Source organism: Thamnophis sirtalis, unplaced genomic scaffold (assembly GCF_051295495.1).
Source record: "Thamnophis sirtalis isolate CommonGarterSnake01/CBP01778 unplaced genomic scaffold, rThaSir2_p1.2 scaffold_9, whole genome shotgun sequence".
NCBI classification, from domain to species: domain Eukaryota; kingdom Metazoa; phylum Chordata; class Lepidosauria; order Squamata; family Natricidae; genus Thamnophis; species Thamnophis sirtalis.
The window spans coordinates 14,488,265-14,499,030 of record NW_028261389.1 but is presented as its reverse complement, the minus strand read 5'-3'; the positions used below and the strand labels follow the sequence as shown (position 1 = coordinate 14,499,030).

Genomic DNA, 10,766 nt, shown 5'->3' with positions numbered 1-10,766 from the left:
GGTGGAATTATGAACCCTTTCAAATACTGATATAATACAATTTGATTATAATTACCTAATTTATGAATTTAAGCAGCAAATTCTCTTGACTATTGGTGCTTCATAATGGACTAGACCAGTGATGGCTAATCTTTTCGGCACAGAGTACTGAAATTAGAGTATGCGCGCACAGGAACCCAGAAGAGAGTAGCTGGCTGGTGCGCTCTGAGTGTCACCTGTGGCACGTGTGCCTTAAGTTCGCCATCACGGGTTCGCCATCATGCAATCACGGGTTAAGATGTGAAAACTTGTATTTGGTTTTTTTTGGAACTGCAGTCATTAATTCTGTAAAAACATTACCATATCCTTTCCAGTGCTAGTGAAATGAAGACAAAGTAAAGGTATACCAGTAGGATTTCAATAGTAGGTGTTATGTAACTGTCACTTCAAAATAGTTTGTACTTCTGCAATAGAAGTTCTACAATGTTGTTGGACTAAATGCTGCAAACTACACTTTCTCTTTCCTGCTGCTTCCATTGGCAAATGGAAGCAGCAAAAAAATTTGCTGCCTACTGAAATACTCGTTTCCATACTTTTGGTTCCTGAACTACTTGCGGTGGATGTCCTGCAAGAGTTCTTGAAAGCAAAATAAGTGTCACGCTTGCTTGGTGTTTTGCACAATAAGCTGGAGCTGAGCAATTATTTTAACAAATAGAGGCTTCAGAACCTACTGGTGCATATGTGAAGCATTTCTACATTGTGACTTTTAATCTGGCTGGAAAGCTGCCTGTCTGACCTTATTTGTACATTGACCCAGGAAAAGAGATTTGCCTGTATTGATGACTTGAAAACCTTCCCAAGAATTCATAGAGCCCTAAAATAACCCATGCTAGTTAAAAAATTAAGCCATTTGATTATTTGTTCTTGAGCTACAGTACTATTTTTACTTTGGGCTAAGTTTCAGGAGGATGCACAAGCTTCTTCCTAGCATTGGGCATGTTAAGGCAGAGTAGTATTTCCTTAAGCTGTATGACCATAATTACTTCCCTGGAGCTATTTTAAGAAACACGGTGAGGAGGGCAGACATAATCACCATCTTACTGTTACAGACTTTTACTGTATGAATTGAAAAATACTGCCTCCAGTGTTAAAAACAAGTGTTCCTAATTCTTTATAAAAGATTATGTGTATTTTTGCTTGACCAATAATCTCAAGTAAAACTACGCCCTTATTTGTATTTTATTAAAGTTAAATTTTGAAGAAAAAGTGTGTGGGTTTTTATTAGCTGGAGCAAAACATACTATTTTAAAATTTTATTAGCTGTAAAAAAAAGAACTGCTGTATAATGTAGTAGCCTTCCATAAATTGGTTTTTCCTCAGACATAATCCATACTTGGATCAGAAAGCCTGCAGTTGAAAAATCAAAGCACACAAAATATTTAAATATTTAGAATTATGTTCATTCAAATGACCCAATGTCTCAACCAATAAACAGTGAGATGCCATTGTTCATGCCAGTACAAGCTAGAGTTTTTCAGATTACTTTTCAAACATCAGTCTAAATGAGTGTCAAAAACTTTTCAAGTCAATAAAATGTAATGATGTGTAAACAATTTGACTTCCAGCTTCATTCCTAACTTTATTACAGAGACCTTCATCAAATCTTTAAAAATTGTACAATGGCTATCACTTATCCCCCCCCCCCCAATTAAAATCTGTATTCTAGCAATGTACAAAGCAGACAGAATTATAAATATTATAATTGACCTTTACTGTATTGGTGTCATTTGTAAATAGGCAATTTCCTAATATGTCTACAAAATCTGTAGTAAAGATAATCAGCCTCAGTTGAGAACACAAATGTTTTTTGGCTTGTGCATAATGCTATTAAATATGAAAAACAATACACATTTTAAGTTTTTAAGACTTTATATTATGGCAATTTTTAAATGGCAGATAAATGGATCAGAATAGCATGCATTTCTTTAAAAAAAATTCACAACTATGAATCAAGCATATTCCATCAACTATTCACTTATATAACAAGTGGAAGAACAGACTGTCTAATGGTATTTTAAGGTGGTCATTAGCTTCTATTCCTGTTTTCAAGGAGAGATGCCATCAACACCACAATCCTGAGAATAAAAAAAAAACCACTTTGCTTCTATAAGAGACATAAAAAATGGCCCAAGATTTCAAGTATAAAAGGAGGCCTGCCAATTCATATCTCAAATCAACTATGTAGAAAATACATGACTGTTGATAAAAAATTCAAAAAATTAAAATACCAAAATGACACGATTTTTCTTAATCTTTAAAAACTTTAAAAAAAAACAAATTGGTTCTTGCATTCAGATGTGCATCCCTTTTGTTCAGTTCTAGGAAAGAGAGAGAGATAATTAGAGGCATCCACTGCAACTGTTAAATTACATTAAGAAAATGGTTCTTCAGATATTTTCTAAACTAGCTAACCAAGAATGTATCAAGACAAGATTGCACATGCTGTCCCCTGTAAGATCCAATATATTATATTGTGCTTAGATATCACACAATAGACATAGACAACCTCATTTTAGCCCAGGACACAGTGCAAGCCTAGTTTGCATAGTGTATAATTCATTGAGTTGAATTACCTGAATAAACCATGTCTAATCTGTGACCTTTGTCACTCCCTGATCTAATTGAGAGAGTATTGAATAGGTTTTGCATCAAATGTTAATTCTCAACAAATTCAGGACATGTTTTGTATCATTTAAGGATATCACTTCCAGCTACAGAATTAGCCTTTTAAAAATACAATACACAATTGGATCTGCTTTTAACAGGGATTGGAACCGCTTCTTGGCCTCAAAGAGCTCTCATGGAGTTCGCCTAATACAGGTAGTCCTTGACTTACAATCATTTGTTTAGTGATCAAAGTTATAACAGCACTGAAAAAAGTGATTTATGGCCATTGCAACATCCACATGATCAAAATGGTAAGTGGCATATATTTATGATGGTTGCAGTGACCTGGGGTCATGGATCACTTTTTGTGACCTTTTTGACCAGCAAAGTGAATGGGGAAGCCAGGTTCACTTAACTGTATTACTAATTTAACTGCAGCGATTCAATTAACAACTATGCAAAGGGGTCACAAAATTCACTTAATTGCTGTCTTGCTTAACAATGGAAGTTTGGGGCTCCCAAACTTGTGATCATAAGTCGAGAACTACATGTAGAAGTGGATTGAGCCAAAACTCCCAGCCTGCCACTGTTTCCAGGCTTTCTCAACACGTTGGAGCTAAGGAACAGTTTTCCTGTTTTTTGGCTTTCTGGGTAGGAGGGCCGAGCAGGAGCTAATCCTTAGGGCTAATGGGGAAATTTCCCACACCAGCTTTTCAGCATTAGGTTATAAGACTTTAAACTTCCTTGAAAGAGGCATAAGAATCACTCTTATAAATGTATTTAAATCAGCATTTCTCAAACTTGGCAGCTTTTAAGACATGTGGCCTTATACTCTCAGAATTCCTCAATCAGCCAACTCTTTCCTCTAATTTGGAGATAAAATATAACACGAATGCAATGCTGTGATTTTAGCAATAATCACCTCAGGTGCCAAATGGTTCACATAATTGTGGAGGTTCTGGTTGATATAATTCACTGTTGTGTTGAACACCTGCTGCAGCGACGCAGGGACTACATTGGCTACTTTCTTGGCCAAAACCATTGCGGCCACTAACATGGCTTTTTCCTTTTCTATTTCCGGAGGCATTCTTGCCACGACCTTTTTCACTGCGTCAGACAGGTGCTTGGTGATCACCTACAGAAGAAGAACAAACAACTCCCTAAAATGCTGCTCTTCCAGCCCCTTGAACTCTAATCCAGTCAGATGCTAAGATTTTTCTCCTGACTGTGATAAAAACCACAACTAAAAAACATTACAAATAAAATGTAAATTAATGGTCACTGTTAACTATTGGAGAAGCCTTATGGCTTCAATTATGTACAAAGTGTAACAACGTTCAGTTAGTAATTGCAGTTACAGTATTTTTCGGAGTATTAAAATGCACCTTTTTTTCTCCCTAAAAGAGGATGAAAATTTGGGTGTGGCAGCCACCCTTTGGCCTCTACCTCCAAGCAATTTACCTCCTTGCAGCAAACAGAGAAAATGGGGCTTGCTGAGGCGGCAATAGGCTATGGCAATCTCTGCAGCCTGAAACAGCTGATCATTGGGAGGCCCATGCTTAAACTGAAATTGAAAGTGAAACAGGCCGTTTGCTGCAAGTTGCAAATTGCTGGGAGGCAGAAGCAGATTTTTCTTCTGATCAAGCTAAACTGAAACAGGCTGCTTACTGTTTGCTGCAAGGAGGTAAGTCAATAGCTATAAATGCCTATAGAATGTTCAAATTATAGACTTATTTTTTAAAGACTGCTTTATCATTGTTTTAGGCAACTTGACAAAACGAATACGCTTTTTAAAATAAATGATCTGAAGAGGTCCAGTGGTATTGTATTTTCTTTTAAATAGCAGACAATAATGTATACTTCCAGAAAGTCACATCAATTTTAACAGCATCTGTACAAGTATAGTCTGAAATGTAACACCACAAACAGTGTATATCATCTGTACTGTTTGCTGTTTGGGGCAAGGAGGCAAATTGCTGGGAGGCAGAGGCAGCTCCCCCCCCCCCATTTTCCTCCCCAAAAGCTAGGTGCGTCTTATACTTCAGAGCATCTTATACTCTGAAAAATACAGTAATTATACCATTCCATCATGAATGGAGGGATGTATCCTCTTGCCTTCAGTGGCCTTTTGTGTCTTTTATCAGCTAAGGAGATACTGTATTTCAAAGATCATCCAAATTCAACTTCTATTTTAGCTGTATTCAGCAACACAACTGCCCTCCAAATCCATTTTTCAATTAAGTTGATCACAACACTGAGCGAGTTCCAATCACCTAATGCCATTTACTAGGTACATATGTGGTAACTGGAAAAAGAAGTCATGACTGACAAAAAGAAAACAACCCTCACAGACACGGGATTTATTTTCTCATTAAAGTCCTCCAGTGCTATCTTATTAACCTCTTAAGTTTCTTCTCTTTCTCACCTGACTGGGCACATTTTCCATCCTGAAGTGTTCTGCCAGGTTGTCCACAAATGGGTGCTCAATCTCAGCAGCCAGTTTATCACCGATTACAGCCAACTGCACTCCTATTTTCCGGAAAATTGCCTCATCGACCACTGAATTAAAATCCATGGATGAAAAAGACAAAGAACAAATTGGCTTTCAAGCATTAAAGGACATTGTGCAACCTATAGATCATGCTAATGTTATAACACTGGATATAGGACAAGACTGTATACTGCATATGATTTCTATGTCAGAATACACACAGATGTTTTACAGCCCATCCCAGCTTTAAACCAGGCATTGGGCTGGAAGTGCACTGATGCTTTGCATTAGCTAAAGACCATCCAACATTAGCAAGTGAATTAAATTGCAGTGATGGACAACCTAATGAGAATGCTTAGATTAATTAAAGGTAAAGCTTCCCCTTGCACTTATTTGCTAGTCGTTCACGACTCTAGGGGGTGGTGCTCATCTCCATTTCAAAGCTGAAGGGCCAACACTATACAAGATGTCTCCATGGTCATGTGGCCGGCATGACTAAATGCCAAAGGCTTATGGAATGCTGTCACCTTCCCACCAAAGTGATTCCTATTTTTCTACTTGCATTTTTTACGTGCTTTTGAACTGCGAGGTTGGCAGAAGCTGGACAAATAATAGGAGCTCACTCTGTTACACAGTGCTAAGGATTCAAACCACCAAACTGCTGACCTTTCTGATCAACATGTTCAGCGTCTTAGCCACTGAGCCAGCGCATCCCTTTTAGATTAATTAGATAGCTTTTAAATTCATTTTGGAGGGAGACAAAGCAATTATAGTGCCATCCCTTGGAAAAAAATTGTGTCCTCTAGTTGTGGTGAACTCTTAATTCCCACCCACAGGAGGGAATTAAGTTCATCACATTTGGAAGTCACATATTTTGGAAAGAACAAATTAGGTGGGAATTCAAGACATCTGCAGAAATACACAGGTAATCCTCAACTTACGATCATAATTGGGGACCAGAATTTCTCTTGTTGAGTTGTGCCCAATTTTATTACCTTTTGGGGCACAATTGATAAGCAAATCACTACAGTTGTTTTAAAGTAAATCATGTGGTCATTCGGTGAATCAGGCTTCCCTCCATTGACTTTGCTTCTCAGAAGCCAGCTGGGAAGGTCCCAAATGGTGATCGCATGACCCTTGGATGTTGCAACCATTGTAAATACATGCTGGTTGCCAAGGACTCGAGTTTTTAACCACATAACTGTGGAGGTGCTGATGTTTGTAAGCATGAAGACTGATTGTAAATCATTTTTTTCAGTGCCGTTGTAACTTCAAATGGTCACTAAATGAATGGTTGCATGCTGAGGACTACCCATTTTAAGGTGTAGAAGGCCACTGTACCATTGAACCAGTGTTCCAGCTCAACAGTCAATAAATTAACATCAATGCAAAAAAACTTCTGTGACCATGGATGGATGTGCACAGGGCTACTTCTCCTAGAAACTTGCTTATTTCTGCTCTTAAAAAATGGCAACCTAGGCAGAATCTACAGGCAGAAGTTGGTCCACTTACCTTCAAAACACTGGCTGTTCTATAGAAATATGGTTAAAAATATGCTACCCGCTACCCACTTTAAGAGTTCAACATTTGGGTGTAGTTTGAAATTTCATGAAGTTTTGATCATTTTGGCAGAATTTCGTCATTTGAAAGAGGATTTGAGTCTAACGAAGTTGCTAACCAAGTGTTAATAACAGATCCTTCGTTATTCAAACAGTAGGAGACAAAGAACTTTGCTCACCCGGTGCTTGTTCACCCAGTGCTCTGTCTTCTACTCGTCCAAAATTATTGCCATCTGTCTGAAGCTCCCCATCATCATATACACTATAACACTTTGGTGCTAACAACTGTGTTTTCAAGCTACAAAGGCTGGAAGCAAAACTAACATTGGAGGAGTTTTCCAGGAAATAGTAGAGAACAATACCGGCAACTTCTATACTATCATTATAGCCACCCTGTTGGGAGAGACACAAAACATTCATTAGTTATTATTAATAACTAGGAATCTATCTGTGATAATGTTGAATTTGAACATTAATAGCTGTTCTCTCCCCCCCCCACAACTATCTCTTCAGCTAGTATTTAATTCTTCGTTTCATAGCTACTGAATGTACTCAGTCTTCGCTAATTTGCTGGCTCCTACTGGGAAGGGATGTTCCCCGGTAGTATGACTAACACCTTGGACATTGAGAAGAAAGCAAAATTCAAAAGACAAACTCATGTGATAGTAATTTTGAATCCAACCTGATTCATTGTGGCTGCTGAAACAAGGCAACAGGATTATCTTTGATTTGCAGAAGCCGTATATCATCTATCTGGAAAAGATAAATTACAAAGAAAAAGTGTTGTTGTGAAAATACTGATACTCACAAATTTTAGAAGGTAATAAAACCTGCTAGGTAATGGTGGTGAATCAAACTTCTCCAAATCTACCTTCAGCTCCTATAATTGGCTTTATATGAAAGCATGCTACAGTATTTACTTGGAAGGTGAGGATTCACATAAAGCATACATAGGATGTAGATTAAAAATGAGTGGATATCCAATTACACTATTGTGGCTGCCCTCTTGACTGTTTTGACTGTACCCTGAGAATATCCCAATGGCCCAAGTAGAAAGTGACTTAAAAGAACCCAACTTTTCTTTCAATCCCTCAAAGGAGAGGAAGAAGTGAAGATTAAGTGAAGGTCTCTTCCCATATCTACCCACCTTGCCTTCTAGGCTCTCTTCCAAACGTTCCATTTAAAAATGATCTATAAATATCTTCAAGAATATGATTTTAAACAGTCCCACCCTACGTGCAGAATGCTACTCTGGAAAAGCTTGTCTGGCTTTCAATGTACCTCTTAAATTTATTTGATCCAGAGGGAGAAAGACCTCTCCAAGAAGTTGCCTTTCCTTGCTCTCAAGATTATGGGCCATAAGAGTGATTGCAAGGACTTTCCTCTCTTCTCATCCAGAATGGGCTGCTAGAACTTTATATATTGCTGTGAAAACGTCCCCGGGTTCCTTTCTCTGAGCAAGACCAAGAAAACAATTCAAAAGGCAGCTGCTTGGGAAGATGGTTCACTTTTTTGTTCAGCAGGTTCTGACCAGTTCTGGAGAACCGGTAGCGGAAATTTTGAGTAGTTTGGAGAACCGGTAAATACCACCTCTGACTGGCCCCGCCCCCATCTATTCTCTGCCTTCCAAGTCCTAGCTGATTGGGAGGGAATGGGGATTTTGCAGTATCCTTCCCCTGCCACGCCCACCAAGCCACATCCACAAAACCCCTGATAAAAAAATTTGAATCCCACCACTGCAGTACAGATTTTGTTTCTGGGACAGTTGACCACAGACTGGCACTCCAGTAAGATTTTATATCATTTTGAGCCCTCTGTGTAAGACATGAGGTCACAAGAACGTGATATGAGTTTTATGGCCACAAGGAAATAGGAAACCCAGGTGTGATACTTTTATGGTCAGAGGAACTTAGAAAATATTTTGTCTGTGATCTCCTTCATTAGGAAAGGTCTTCCCAGCCAGGCAGAGGTGCTAAATTCCCAAGCCTTTTAAACGTTGATTAGATTTCAGCTGTTCTATTGTCTTTAAGGAAACACTTTATTTTATGAGTGGAGGTGGGTTTCTCCAAATCAGAAGGCAGTTAAAAGTTGAGCAAATTAAAGGCTTTTTAATGTCTATCAATATAATGGTGAAGATCATTCCCTTCCTCCTCCCCCTAATTCACTTTTCACCGTGTGTCACCTAAAAGCAGTACTGATCAAACATTTTCACTAAAGTTTCAAGGGCCACATTTTAAAAAATCCTTTAAAACAGCAGCTGAGTAAATATAATAAGAATTTCCCCAGTACCAAAACCCCTGAAACAGTTCAAAGTATGCAAAGAAAGGATAACTCAACATTTGCCTGACAGATCTGCTCTCAAACCTCCAACACTGGAAGGTCTTTAAGAAGAGAATGGACAACATTTTGTCTGAAACAAAATATTGGTATAGGGGTTCCTGCCTGAACAGAGAGGTGGATGATAAGACTTCCAAGGTCCTATCCAATTCTGTTAAATTCTGTTAAATTCTGTAATGAAAGATGATTCTTTTTTATTTTTGTTCAATTAAAATAAAAAAAACTTTTCAAAAAAAGGCTAAAAGTGAATAAAATATATAAAACTACTTATTAGTATTAACATATTAATAATAATCAGAATTAATAAACGCCCATGGTTTCTCATCAGTTAAGATGCTGGGCTTGTCAGTTGGATAGCCAGCAGCCCAGGTTCAAAACCCAAGCACCACATGACAGCGTGAGCTCCTGTCCTCACCCCAGCTCCAGCAATTCGAAAGCATTCAAATGCAAATAGATAAATAAGTAGCACTTTGGTGAGAAGGCAACACTACTCCGTGACATCATGCTGACCACCTGACTGTGGAAATTTGGATAGCGCTGGATCAATGGCCTTGAAACAGAGATGAGCACTTCCCCTATAGTCAGCAAGAATAAGCAAAGTAAAATCCTCAGGGACTCCTTTACCTCCTACCTTTTATCAATATTAATTATAAAAACATTTAAAAACCCTAAAGAAGTAAAATAAATAAGAAAGAAATTTCTAGGCCAGATACCAGGAGATCACGAGTTCTGGTCCCGCCTTAGACATGAAGCCAGCTGGGTGACTTTGGGCCAGGTATTCTCACTCAGCCTTAGGAAGAAGAAAAATACAGCAAATCAGTTTTGAAAACATTACTAAGAAAACTGCAGGATCTTGCCCAGGAATCAAAACTAATTTGCATTTCCTGCATTGGATGAGGAGAGCAGATATTTCTCCTTCTGTTGTAGCCACTTTTTATGGAGGCACGATTGAGAGCATTTTAAGAAACTGCATCGCTGTTTGGTTTGGTGGTAGCAGTGCCTCAGATAGAAAGTCCATACAGAGAGTGGTAAGGAAAGCCAAGAAGATTATAGGAAGCTCATTTCCTGTTATTCAGGATACTGCTTCTAAGTGCTATGTGCTTAGCGCTCAAAACATTGTTATGGACCCCACACACCCATTTCATAGTTTGTTTCTGTTGCCTGCCTCTGGGAGAAGGTTTTAAAGTATCTATAGCAAGACTACTAGATTCTGGAATAGCTTTGTTCCTTATGCCATCTGTCTTGTCAACTTGTAGGATTCTTTGTATATGTAAACATCCGAACTGGACTGTGATGTTTGTATCATATATGTGTATGTATGTGGATATATGCATAATGGTTAACTTTTGAGAGCTGAATGCAATGAAATTTTATTTTAATGCTGATTAATGTACATTTAAAGTGACAATAATGACTCTACTTTTCTTTGAAAGAGCAAAAATTGGGGAAAAAAATGACCCTCAGACTAACATCCCTCCATAGCTTCATATTATTCCATAAAGTTACTTCTTAGTGACAGAACCAAATTGTTCAGTAACTCTAACAGGCTCATCCCCAAGGGTAAGAAATGATAGGTAATTAAATCGAAAAGGAATGTAAGGTAATTGAACAGTCGGTAAATGCACCTAACTCTGAGGATACTGAGAACCAAGGGAGATGAGTATTCCAATCCTCAAGATATGGCTTACAAACACTTCCTCTGACATGGGTTTACAAATACTTCGTTCAGCGGA

The 10,766-nt window shown here is 38.2% G+C and overlaps 1 protein-coding gene across 3 annotated transcripts in view; it reads right to left on the bottom strand.

The window, feature by feature from the left end:
* Nucleotides 1–1,889: 1,889 nt before the first annotated feature.
* The window catches only part of BID (BH3 interacting domain death agonist), a 17,764-nt gene continuing 8,887 nt past the window's right edge, over nt 1,890–10,766 (bottom strand). For all 3 annotated transcript variants that reach the window (XM_087722887.1, XM_087722886.1, XM_087722889.1), the window contains exons 2-6: nt 7,379–7,449; nt 6,876–7,089; nt 5,072–5,205; nt 3,569–3,781; nt 1,890–2,357 (exon numbers count right to left, since the gene is read on the bottom strand). In XM_087722887.1, coding sequence (XP_087579013.1) covers nt 2,352–2,357; nt 3,569–3,781; nt 5,072–5,205; nt 6,876–7,089; nt 7,379–7,387 — 576 coding nt within the window. In that variant the 5' untranslated portion in view covers nt 7,388–7,449 and the 3' untranslated portion in view covers nt 1,890–2,351. The remainder of the gene's footprint in view (nt 2,358–3,568; nt 3,782–5,071; nt 5,206–6,875; nt 7,090–7,378; nt 7,450–10,766) is intronic.